An 11,915-nucleotide genomic window follows, 5' to 3' on the forward strand; every position below is an offset into this window, starting at 1 on the left:
TGATACTAATTAAATTAATTTCAAACAATAAAATTAAAACCCATAAATCAATAATTATAATTACACAAATTAATAAAACAAAGGAGAGCGAAAATAAGACTAATCTTTTTATGTGGGAAATTTTTGGGGATTCATGGGATATTTATAGAGTAGAAAGTGTAGGGTTAAATTTGGGCTTATAAAAATGTGGGCTTAAGTTATGGGATAGGGCTTAAGTTATGGGTTTTGGAATGGATTATTCCAATAAGAGTATGTAGGAATAATTTACATTGCCCAATAATTAATAAACGTTTGGCCCAAAACTTATTTTACTTTTATAAAACTTTATATTTAAAATACTTTAACCCTTTAAAATATTTAATTAAACCCTTGACAATACATTTTATTATTACTTAAATACTTTATAAAAATACGGGGTATTACATGGTAGCCCCAGTATATATCTATCCGTTTCCTCAGTTGATGGTAGCTCCATCTCCAAAATCTTCTGCGCTGTGCTCCATTCAAACTTCTCTCTGATTAATGCTTACATTTCAAGATCTAGTTTCTTGAGAAATCAAATCTCTCACTCTCCCCGATCCCACCCCCCTAAGGGGTTGGTCAGACTTGAAAAATGGAGCTGAACCATGTACCCATCTCATATTTGCAACTCTCACTCTATCTCCAGTTCCGATCTTCCAATTATAGTCTTTCACCATTTTATTTGCCACATTAAACAAACCACGTCTGCCCCACGAAGCGTTACCTCTGAGATCCGTTCTTACAACTCCCCTATATAGGGAACAATTGTGACTAGGCTCCAAAGATCTAGCCACTAATAACTGGGGGTTGCAATGCATACGCGTAACCTGCTTGAACAATAGAGCATCATTCAAGCATGCCATAGATCTAATACCTAGGCCTCCCATACCCTTCGGTCTTTGAACAATCTCCCTCTTTACCCAGTGCATACCCTTTTCTCCCCTATTTATTGATTATTGTGGCGAATAGTTTACTCTTGCTTTTAATAGAAAGGGATTTTTTTTAAATTTTTTTTTATTTTTTATATTTTAGGAAAATCCCCTCAAACCAATTTAAATCATCTTTGCAAAATTGTAAGTTAGACTCTTGAGATAGCGTGAAAAAATTTAAGAAAATCTCTACTATAAAAAATTTATACGGTAACATATTTTAATGTTACATTAATTAATTTTCTAAGTATGTTCTTTTTGACTATACTGACCTAAATTTTCAAAATAATCACTACATACTTTATTTGTATCATCATCCATAAATATTCTCTACAGTTAGAATCATTCAATTTCTTTTTTTTTTTTTTTTGAACGGAATCATTCAATTTGTTTGCTCAACCAATTCTTTTGTTTTTTTTTTAAAAAAAAACTACTCCATAACATAGATTTACTATTTTTCAAAAAAAAAAAAAAAAAAAAAAAAAAAAAAAAAAAAAAAAAAAGAAAGAAGGTAAGACCCAAATTTAGTTGTACTTCTCTTAAAGCCCATGCACTATCTACCTCTCAAATCCGAATCCGAATCCCAATTCCAAATCCATCACACTTTGATCCATTCTAAACTAACCCTTAATTTTCTTCTTAAAAAGGATTATTTTGATTGGTCCAAATAAGTGGCAATTTCAAATTCCAATATCATTTTAACTATCACGGGTCTCACACCCGTACCCGTTTGCAAAAATTAACGACCCAACCAACTTCTTTCTTCTTCATCATCATTCTTTCTTCTTCTCTCTCCTACCAGGAACAATTTCAAGAATTAATCCTGGGTTTTTGATTAATTTGATTTTATCAAAGATGAGATTTTCTTGGTTGATTGTTGCCCAGATTTTCCTTTTTTTCTTAACCCAGAAAATTTTAGCTGATCAAGTAATCACAGCTCGATTAGGTAAATCATATCATACTAATCCCTTTCTAAAATTTCAAGTTTTTGTTTTTTTTTTTTTAATCAAATTGTCTAGTTAATATTGTTCTTGCTCAAATTATGATATTAATATATAGTTCAAATATAAAGTTATTATGATTCGGTTTTTTCTTCTAAACAGTTGGGTAATTTAGAACCCTAATTGTGAGTGTTTTCTGGGTTTAATTTCTGTTGTTATTTTATTGATGTGAAAACAGAGATTTGCTTATTCTGTAGCTGGAGCTTCTGGGTCTTATTAGGTTTTAGTTTAAAATCCTTTGAATTTTGAGTAAGTATGAATTTCCATGAGAGGAAATCTGGACTATATTTTGATTTTGAGTTAATAATGGCTGATAACTTGATGTTAATCGAAGAGTAATTTGCTTTTTGTTGGTTGAGATTGTTATGGAAAAATCGATTCGCTTGAGCAAGTTATTTCTATGTGATGGTGACTTGTTTAGTGGTTTTTAAGCTGTTAATCTCTTGGTTGAATGATTGTGACCAATTTGATTGATTCGTGGTAGTGTCGAACATAATCTGATTAAAGATGGTATCCAGAGAATGGGTATTGTTGCATGCCAAAGCTTAATCGAATAGGCGGATCAAGGGTGATCTCCATGTTATCAATAGGTTAAGGTTACTTGCATGATATCCTCACATCTAGTCCCTCTTGACTTAAGAGCTTCCTTTTAGACCTGTGCTACCGGTAATGTAGTATGTTTTGTTATGTGGAACGGGTATGTAATTTGCTTCATACTGTTGTTCTTGCTCAGAAATCCATTGCACCATGTACCATATTACACAACCTATGCTGTATTTATGGATTCTGGTTCATACGAGCATTAGCAAATTAGTGGACAGACTGGAAACTGCTTTAGTTCAAAAGTTATGAATCATATGATATTGATTTTGATGTAGACACCTAAAATGATATAGTTTCACATCCTTACCATATCTTCTTGGAGTTTATAAGGGATAGCCTGGTTTGTTTACTCGATGATCTGCAAACTTTGAAGACCTATGACCTGCTTCATCTGCATTCTAATGTTATTAGCTGCAAATTTAAACATTTTGCTATTTCCTGTTAATTTATTAGTTTTATTGCAGTGACATTCCTGGCCATTTATTTGGAAATGGAAACTTACTCGTGCTTATTGCTCAAAATGCAGGTGGCACAAATTCTGACAGGTCACGTGAACCAAAATACAAGATTGAATTCCACTCCGAAGACGTGCCATATATTCCTGTAAGCTAGCTGATATAAGTGTGTATTTTTTTCTTTGTATCTATCACGAACCTTATATCATCTTTGGGTTGCTTATGATACTGCTGAGCTTTTAGCTATCATTTTGGTTTGGTTCATTCTTTATCTTTCTTGACTAATGGATCAATTAAGTTTCAATATATTCTACATTGAGATTGTTTGCAAGAACTTTTACTCTGAAATTAAAGCTAGGAATTGATTTTATTCCACCTAGCATGTGTTCCATTATTAATGTTGAGGACATAATATCTCCTTGGCTTGTTCTCTAACTTGTGAGAAGCTGAGGTGGTTGTTGGTACGGGAGTGCTAGGTATGTAGCTATTTAGACTTAACCTATAGTTTTCCACAACTCAGTCGTTGGATCTGTAAAGTTCTCTTCTTATTCTGTTATTCATAGATAGTTTGTTACCTTTTGTCTTGAAATTAGCTTTTTATGCTTTGTTTGGATAGCAAAGAAGGAAGGAAAGGAAGGGGAGGGAAAAAGGAGTAAGGGAAGGGAAGAGAAAGGGAGGGGGCGGTGAGCTCCATTTTCCCTCCAAATCTCTCCGACTTTGGAGAGATTATGCTTATTAAAAAGAGAGGGAAAATAGATCCCTCCCTCTCCTTCCCCCAATTCTTTACCCAAACAAGAGAATTTGCCTCCCTCCCTTTCTCTTCTTTTCTTTTCCTTCCATTTCTTTCTATCCAAACAAAGTGTTAAATTTTCTGAGACTAAAGTTAAGTTATCTTGCTCTCTTCTGCAATCTAGTGCTCTTAAATAAACTTAATGCATCTGATCCAGCTTATGCCTTGATCTCAGACATAGGTTATTCTCATTTTTAAGCCTCTCAGGATTGAAATTGTTTAAGTAGCTACACAGACCATATCTAGAAATAGAAGGATTGGAAGAGAAAAGGGTCAAACAACTCCAATCCGACTGGTAGATGAGTGTTAGATATGGTTCAGCTATATTGGGTAGATTCCTTAATTTGGTAGCACTCAAAACTTCAAAAGCTTGTCTTGATGCCTTACAGTTAGGCCAACCTAGTTTTTCATCCATTCACATTGTCTGAGGTAGGCAAATGGAATAAATTTAATAGCAGCATCCCCTTTATATGTTGGCCAAACACTTCGGCATACACTTTCTCTTCTGTTTTGATTAAATATCATTTTCTGTGGTTGTCTTACTTTTAATCCACATATTGGTGATATTGTTGCTTGACATTGATCTACAGGGTGATGACCAGGAATCTGTCTTCATGCCAAATGAAGATGGGAAGAATTATTTGTGCTTCCTACCCAAGATTGAGAAACCTAAGAGTGGGAAGCCAGTCAGCCAATATAATACCAGTGGCATGATTATGGAAAGTGAGAAACGAATGAAAGTCAAGACACCAGATGAGCTACTTGAAGTACTGGAGGAGCAGTGTCTTCTCAGGGTCAGTATCAATCCCCTTTTACGTGAATTTTTTTGTTACATTGACTCCTCTCTGTTTTAGATACCTTTATGCTTCATCTTGCATATGAAATCCCTGAGGCTTGATATTCACCTTTATGCCTATATAATCTTGAATGATTGAATCATTTATTGGTAGAGATTAATATAAGAAGTGAGAATTATATGGATTTCAACAATAACTAAAAAACAAATCAACCTGAAGCTGAATATCTGTGTTTGTATTTGTGTTTGCAAAAAATGTTAACAATTAAGAAAAATATATATCATGCATGTCATAACTGGGTTACAGGTAGAAATGTAGGGTCTTAATGGCATGATTGGCATCAATTCAACAGCTGAAAGAGAGAAAGTGGTATATATATATATATATATATATATATATATATATATATATATATATATATATATATATATATATATATATATATATATAATATATATATATATATATATATATATATATATATATATATATATATATATATATATATATTGTGTGTGTGTGTGGGGGGGGGGGGGGGGAGTTCAAGCCTTTGTTCTTGCAGAAAGAATCTTAATTTCCTGCTTCTGCAAAATGACTTGAATAACAGGTTCATGGGTGAGGAGAGGGGGAGGCTGCAAATTTTTAATTTTCCTGTATTATATGCAATTGATATTAACTTGTTCTTTTCCCTTTTATTGCAGCAAGAGGGTTGGTGGACGTATGAATTCTGCTACAAGAAGAAACTGCGGCAGGTCCATTTGGAAGATGATAAGGTAAATTCATGAGTCTTTTGGTCTGTTGCCCTTTCTACTTATCTTGCTAAAATGCCAACCATGTTACTGATTGAATCCTGGTGTATTACAAGGTGATAGTTTGATCATTTTTTAGTATGATTAATGCTTTAGTTTTTGTTGCATAGCAAATCAAATCTTAAATGAAAAGGCTGAGTTCAATTCCCTTATAGACGACCTCTCATTACTGAAGAAATAAAGCCGGAGTTGGCTTGTTTTCTGATTTATTCATTGGTGGCAAATGCTTTTGATATCCTATTTCTTGATGCAGATGTCTTTGTGTGTGTGTGTGTGTGTGGGTGGGTGGGTGGGGAGAGAGGGGGAGGGGGGGGGGGGAATTAATTTATGTATTTTATGCCTTGCCTTTTCCCCTGCTTTTCTAACTGCCTTAGACTGATGTTGTGCGGTGCCAAATTTCAATTAAATTTTAATTTATATCTTGTAAAATTTTCCAAATCAACCATCTGCTGTTTGCCTTACATCATCAGATGTTTCCCATTTCCTTCCAACACCTTATATGAGAGTATGGGACAACAGAGCCTTTTTTTTAGCGGTCAGTTGGAAAGTTATTCAATATTGCATTCAAATTTTGCATGAAATTATGTGCTCTAACATAAACCATGATGATTCAGATAGCTCAGGAGTTTGTGTTAGGAGAATATGATCCTGAAGCTACAGCTGCTTTTAACCAGAATCTCTCCGACATATCTATATTGAAAGATCCACATTCTAAAGATGCTTCTCAGAGGTATGATAACATTTAATTATATAACTAGATTGATGCAGATATATGTTGTTCCTACTGCTGACATATGCTATTGATGGTGTGAGCTATGCAGGTATCATGCTCATCAATATACCAATGGAACAGTATGTGACCTTACAAATCAGCATCGAGAGACAGAGGTATAAACCTTTTACACTTCACCTGTCAAACTGCTCACACTTTGCCTGTGCTCATTATTAAGTCCTTCCTTGTATTCATCTCAGGTACGATTTGTGTGTTCAGAGGGCAAAGCAATGATTACCTCTATTACAGAGTTATCCACCTGTAAATATGCACTTACAGTTCAATCTCCGATGCTTTGTTCACACCCGTGAGTGTCTCTCTCTTGTTCGTGTTCTGTTTTCATTACTAATTATTCATCCCCGTTTGTCTGGAATCATATGTCACATTGTTTCAAGTTATTTTAACAATGTTTTCACCTTTCTAAATAATATGATGATGGAGAGATCTTTTTGCAAAATAATGTTATATTCTTAATGATGAGGGGATGAATCGTTGTGATAAATCATTTGAATTGGAAAAAAAATCTTGCTTGTTACATAACCTAATGTCCTCTTTGCAGTCTTTTCCAAGAAGAGCGGCCAGTTTGGCATTTCATCCATTGCAACTTGCTTTCCAAGGATGCCAAAGATACGAAAGCAGAAGAAGATACTAAGCTTGATAATGAAATCAAATTGGTTTTGGATGTCGAATATCCATTTGGCAATGGTGCTGACGATTCTGCTGCATAATTTAATTTTATATACGGAGTATTTATTTTTGTTCAACGTGTAGGAAGGAAAATTGAGCGAAGTAAAAGAAATTATTACTGATAATGCTAAAATGTAGATTATTGTAATTTTGTAGATTGCTCCCTTTCTCCAAATTCCTTAGCTTCTGCCTTCTATTTTATTTTATTTTTAATCCCTCCCCTGCTATTAGATGAGCGTGCTCGTGGCCTCGTGGGGGTGTCAAACTGTCAATGGAGCAGGTTGGGCGTGGATGTAGGTCTTCCATTCCTGCTTGGAGTTTTCATTTTTCATCTCCTCCATCGCATAGGTTTCAACACATTAATTACATATAAGTAAAACTCAATACGCTAATATATTAATACTCCGTAAATTATAATTATAAAATCAATGACAATTTGGCCTAGTGGCAAAGGTCCAGGGTATTTCATATCATATGGCAGGAATTAATCCTCCCTCCTTTTGGTAATGTCCTCAAACCAAAAAAAAAAAAAAAAAAAAAAAAAAATTACTACTTTCGTGAATGAGGTAGTATGATAAATATCAAGACTATCCCTTGATATAATTTTCAAGATATGATATCCTTAGTTTACCTTGTACATATTCCGTAGAACAATATCCTCTGTCCTATCATCCTATGTTTTTTTTTTTTTTTTTTTTTTTTTTTTTTTTTTTTTTTTTTGGTGAAGAGGAAGGGCAAGCCCCTAAAAGACAAAGAGAAAGCTAGAAAACTAGAAACATAAAAGAGCAAAAACAGAAAACAGAAAAGCACAAGAAACAAACAGAACAAGAAAAAAGACTACAACAAGTACTAAGCCGCTCTAGCCGGAACCATCCTTGCTATAGTCACACCTCCCAAATCCTCCAATAAAATAGCACGAAGGTCCAAAGGGACCGCCTCATACAGCATGAACCGGGAGTTCAACTCCACCCCCGCATTAGCCAGCCAATCCGCAGCCCGGTTGGCCTCACGATAACAATGTTGAATAGTCACCTTCCAACCTTCTCTTCGAATCATGCATTTACATCTCCGAATAAGATGGAAGTAGGGAGAATTAGGAACAGATGGTTTCGTTAATAGGTTGACTACTATTTCCGAATCCAGGGAGAGTTGCACTTGCTTATGCCCAGCATTCCAAGCCACTGCGAGACCACGAACAACAGCTAGAAGTTCAGCCTTAGTAGAAGAGCATACCCCACACTTAGCAGAGAAAACTTCAAAGAGTTCTCCCCTATGGCCTCTAATTATACCCCTGCACCCAGCAGCACCTGGGTTCCCCCTTGAAGCTCCATCCGTATTAAGTCTCACCCACCCCATCCTTGGAGCTTCCCACCTTATATATCTCACTTCTCTACTCCTCTTTCTCTTGCCCAGCATAAGGTCATCGTGTTTCATAACTCTCTGAATAAAATCTACCCTTGCCATAATGAAACTCACTGGATCAAACGGCATATCCACCTCTCTCCCAAAACACTTGTTATTTCTCCACCTCCATATCCACCAAAGAGTGACAGCAAAAACAATATGCCAATCTTCCACCCAAGACACATTACTCGGCCGAAGATTATATTCCACCCAATCATTAAAAGGTCTCCCAAAAATCTCATTATCCTCTAACCAAGGAAATTTCTTCCAAATCAAAATTGCAGCAGGGCAGCTTTGAAATATATGCTCCACATTCTCCTCTATTGCTCCACAAACAAAACACCTCGGATTTTCAGACAAGTGCCTCAAAAATCTATTAGCATTAGACATCAATCGATCTCGAAGTAGCAACCATAAAAAGAATCTGATTCTTTGAGGGATTTTCAGCTTCCACAGTTGATCCCAAAATCCCCACGGTTCATCCACCTCATCCCCTCGAATCAGTTGTAAAGCTGATTTTATAGAGAACTTGCCTGACGCTTCACCATTCCAGAATATTTGGTCAATAGCCTCATCATCCTCTTGCAATTCGAATGATTCAATAATTCTCAGGATAGCAGGGGGAAGGTAATCCGCAAAATATTCCAGCTTCCAGCCAGTATTTTGATCCCAAACATCCTTTACCAAGAGATTAATTGACTCACCAGGAGGTTCCACAGATGTATACTCAATCAGTGGCTTAGGGGTAGCCCACGAGTGGTGCCAAAAGGAAGTATTCAAGCCATTACCTACTGCCTTACTAATCCCTTTTCGCAAAACATCAATATTATCAACTATACCTCGCCAAGCATTCGATGCATCATTCTTAACCTTGAACATGTCAACATCACATCTCCCTTCACAATATTTATTTCTAAGCACTCTAGACCACAAGGCATCCGGTTCCGCAAGTACTCTCCAGCCTAGTTTAGACAAGAAGGCTGCATTCGCTTGCCTCATAGACCTAATTCCAAGTCCTCCCGCATTCTTAGGTTTATTAACAACTTCCCATGCAACCAGATGACACCTCTTTTTTTCCTCCGATCCACCCCAAAGAAATCTCCTAGAAATACGATCAATCTCATCACAAGTTGACCGAGGGAGCTTTGTAGTTTGCATAGCATAATACGGCATAGATCTAATACATGATTGAACAAGGGTTGCCCTTCCAGCCATTGAAATTAGCTTCGATTTCCACCCTGCCAACTTTCCATTGATGCGATCAACCAAAAATTGATACTCTTTTTTCGAAGTTCGACCATTAATAGTAGGAACTCCCAAGTAAGAACCTAGATCATCTGTTTCCTCAATCCTTAAATTCTCACTAATGGTATGCCTTTCTTCCAAATCTGTATTTCTGGAGAAGAAAACACGAGACTTGGAGCAGCTCACTTTGCTTCCTGGCTTCTCACAAAATTGTTCTAAACACGCTGCAACTATTTGGGCTTGATCCGGAGTGGCTTCCGAAAATAAAATCAGATCGTCAGCAAATGCAAGATTTGATATTTCCGGCCCAGCTCTACAAGCTTTAACAGGTTTCCACGCACCCAATTGAATAGCCCTGTCAATGATATGCGCTAGCCTTTCCATACAAATCACATAGAGATAAGGCGAAAGAGGGTCCCCTTGACGTATCCCTCTCGTGGGTTTGAAACTATCAGTAGGTTCCCCGTTCCACAAAATCTGGAGGGAAGTTGAAGTTACGCAGTTCATGATTAGCTCAACCAAACCTTGAGGTAAGCTAATATCCATTAGAGCTTGTCTAATAAAGCTCCATCTCAACCGGTCATAAGCCTTCTCAAAATCTATCTTGATAGCCATGTACCCCACTTTCCCCTGTTTTTTCCTCATCGTATGAAGCATTTCTTGGACGATTATTATGTTATCTGTGATTTGTCTCCTAGGTACAAAACTGCACTGTGTAGGAGATATCACCGATGGGAGCATACCTTTAAGCCGATTCACAACTACCTTCGTGACCAATTTATAGATAATATTACAAAGTCCTATCGGCCTAAATTGTGTCACCAATTGGGGATTCGAGTCTTTGGGGATAAGAACCAAAAATGCTTTATTCAAATCCTCTGGAAAAGATTTCCCCTCTAGAACATCTATGACTGTTCGAGTAACCGAGGGCTGCACCAACTGCCAAAAGTGTTGATAGAACACCGGTTGGAATCCATCCGGACCTGGAGCTTTATACGGTCTCATCGACATTAGAGCTCTGTAAATCTCACAAGGCGCATAAGGCTTGGTTAAGTTCTGCCATTCATCCTCAGGAATGGGAGGAAAGCAATTGGGCATAAAATCATGCACATTTTCCTGGGGATTTTCCTCTTGAAACAGCCTTTCCCAATAATCAACCACCAAATTTTTCACCTGCGCAGGGTCAGTAATCCATTCCCCACTAGAATTTTGCAGCATATCTATCTTATTTCTCCTTCTTCGAATTACAGTGGAAAGATGAAAAAACTTTGTATTTCGGTCTCCATCTCTAATAGCTTCTAATCTCGATTTTTGAAACCACAGAAGCTCTTTTTGCTGTAGAACTTGCACCATCTCAAGCTTTAAGGACTTTTCAAGATCAATCAACCTGTCTACTCTTTTTTCAGCCAACACTTTCTGAATGCCCTCTAACCGTGCCCATAATCGAGATTTCCTACGAAATATATTGCGAAAGATATCCCTATTCCAATCATTCAGCTTATCCGAGAAAAAATTCAGAAAGGAAATTAGTGGGATATCATTATTCCAATTTTGAACCATAAATTCTTCAAACTTCTCATAAGTTAGCCAAGCCGCTTGGAACCGGAAAGGCTTAAGAGACATAGGAATCGGAGCAAAACCACAAGTACTCAATAAAATTGGACAGTGATCTGAGCAAGCTTTTGGCAGGTGTCGAACCGCACCCTCTTCGAACTTTAACCTCCAGTCTTGATTAGAGATAAATCGGTCCAATCTTGCAGATTTATAGGTCTGGGCAGACTCTCCCCTAGCCCAGGTATGCGCAGGACCCGAGTATCCGAGATCTATGAGATCATTATTCTCCATCCAATTGCTAAATTGCAGACATCTTCTTTGCATTTCTGAACCCCCTACACCTTGTCTTTCAGACATACTTCTTGTTTCATTAAAATCTCCCGCCAAGAGCCACGGGCCAGAAAAGTTGTTCTTAATATTTTCCATTGCATTCCACAAATCTCTATGAATAGTTGAGTCTGGACTGGCATAAATAGCCGAAAAAATCCAAGGATCATCACCTATCCTTGCAATTTTCACAGTGATATGTTGACCATGGTGTTCAATAGGAACAACACTCACTTCATCTTGTTTCCAAAACAACCAAATCCCTCCGCTAAAGCCCTGAGCTTCAACACGAGTTTGGCCAGAAAATCCTATTTTGTCACAAATCTTTTGAGCTCTCTCACCACTAATATGAGTTTCCACAAGAGCCAGCACATTAGGAGTATTAATTCTAATAATCTCCCTAAGAGTAGGAAGGAAGGCTTGTTTCCCTGCTCCTTGAACATTCCACATCATTATTTTGAGCGACATATTAAACATCGGAAATAAAGGAACACGGTCATATAAGTTCAAAGGAACTCTAG

General features: G+C 36.9%; 1 protein-coding gene across 1 annotated transcript; it reads left to right on the forward strand.

The window, feature by feature from the left end:
- The first annotated feature begins 1,618 nt into the window (after positions 1–1,618).
- On the forward strand, positions 1,619–7,060 carry LOC110722857 (protein OS-9 homolog). Its single transcript, XM_021902160.1, has 8 exons — positions 1,619–1,896; positions 3,081–3,157; positions 4,390–4,593; positions 5,298–5,369; positions 6,020–6,135; positions 6,227–6,293; positions 6,378–6,484; positions 6,737–7,060. The coding sequence occupies exons 1-8, from the start codon at positions 1,806–1,808 to the stop codon at positions 6,903–6,905; spliced, it is 903 nt and encodes a 300-aa protein (XP_021757852.1). The 5' UTR covers positions 1,619–1,805; the 3' UTR covers positions 6,906–7,060.
- Positions 7,061–11,915: the final 4,855 nt, after the last annotated feature.

Source organism: Chenopodium quinoa, unplaced genomic scaffold (genome assembly GCF_001683475.1).
Source record: "Chenopodium quinoa cultivar QQ74 unplaced genomic scaffold, ASM168347v1, whole genome shotgun sequence".
Classification (NCBI taxonomy): domain Eukaryota; kingdom Viridiplantae; phylum Streptophyta; class Magnoliopsida; order Caryophyllales; family Amaranthaceae; genus Chenopodium; species Chenopodium quinoa.

Excerpts from the sequence above, each read along its gene's own strand:
- LOC110722857 (XM_021902160.1), top strand. The coding sequence starts at position 1,806 with ATGAGATTTTCTTGGTTGATTGTTGCCCAGATTTTCCTTTTTTTCTTA. Across the intron at positions 1,897-3,080 it reads AGTAATCACAGCTCGATTAG|GTGGCACAAATTCTGACAGG; the intron begins GTAAATCATATC and ends CTCAAAATGCAG. Across the intron at positions 4,594-5,297 it reads AGGAGCAGTGTCTTCTCAGG|CAAGAGGGTTGGTGGACGTA; the intron begins GTCAGTATCAAT and ends CTTTTATTGCAG.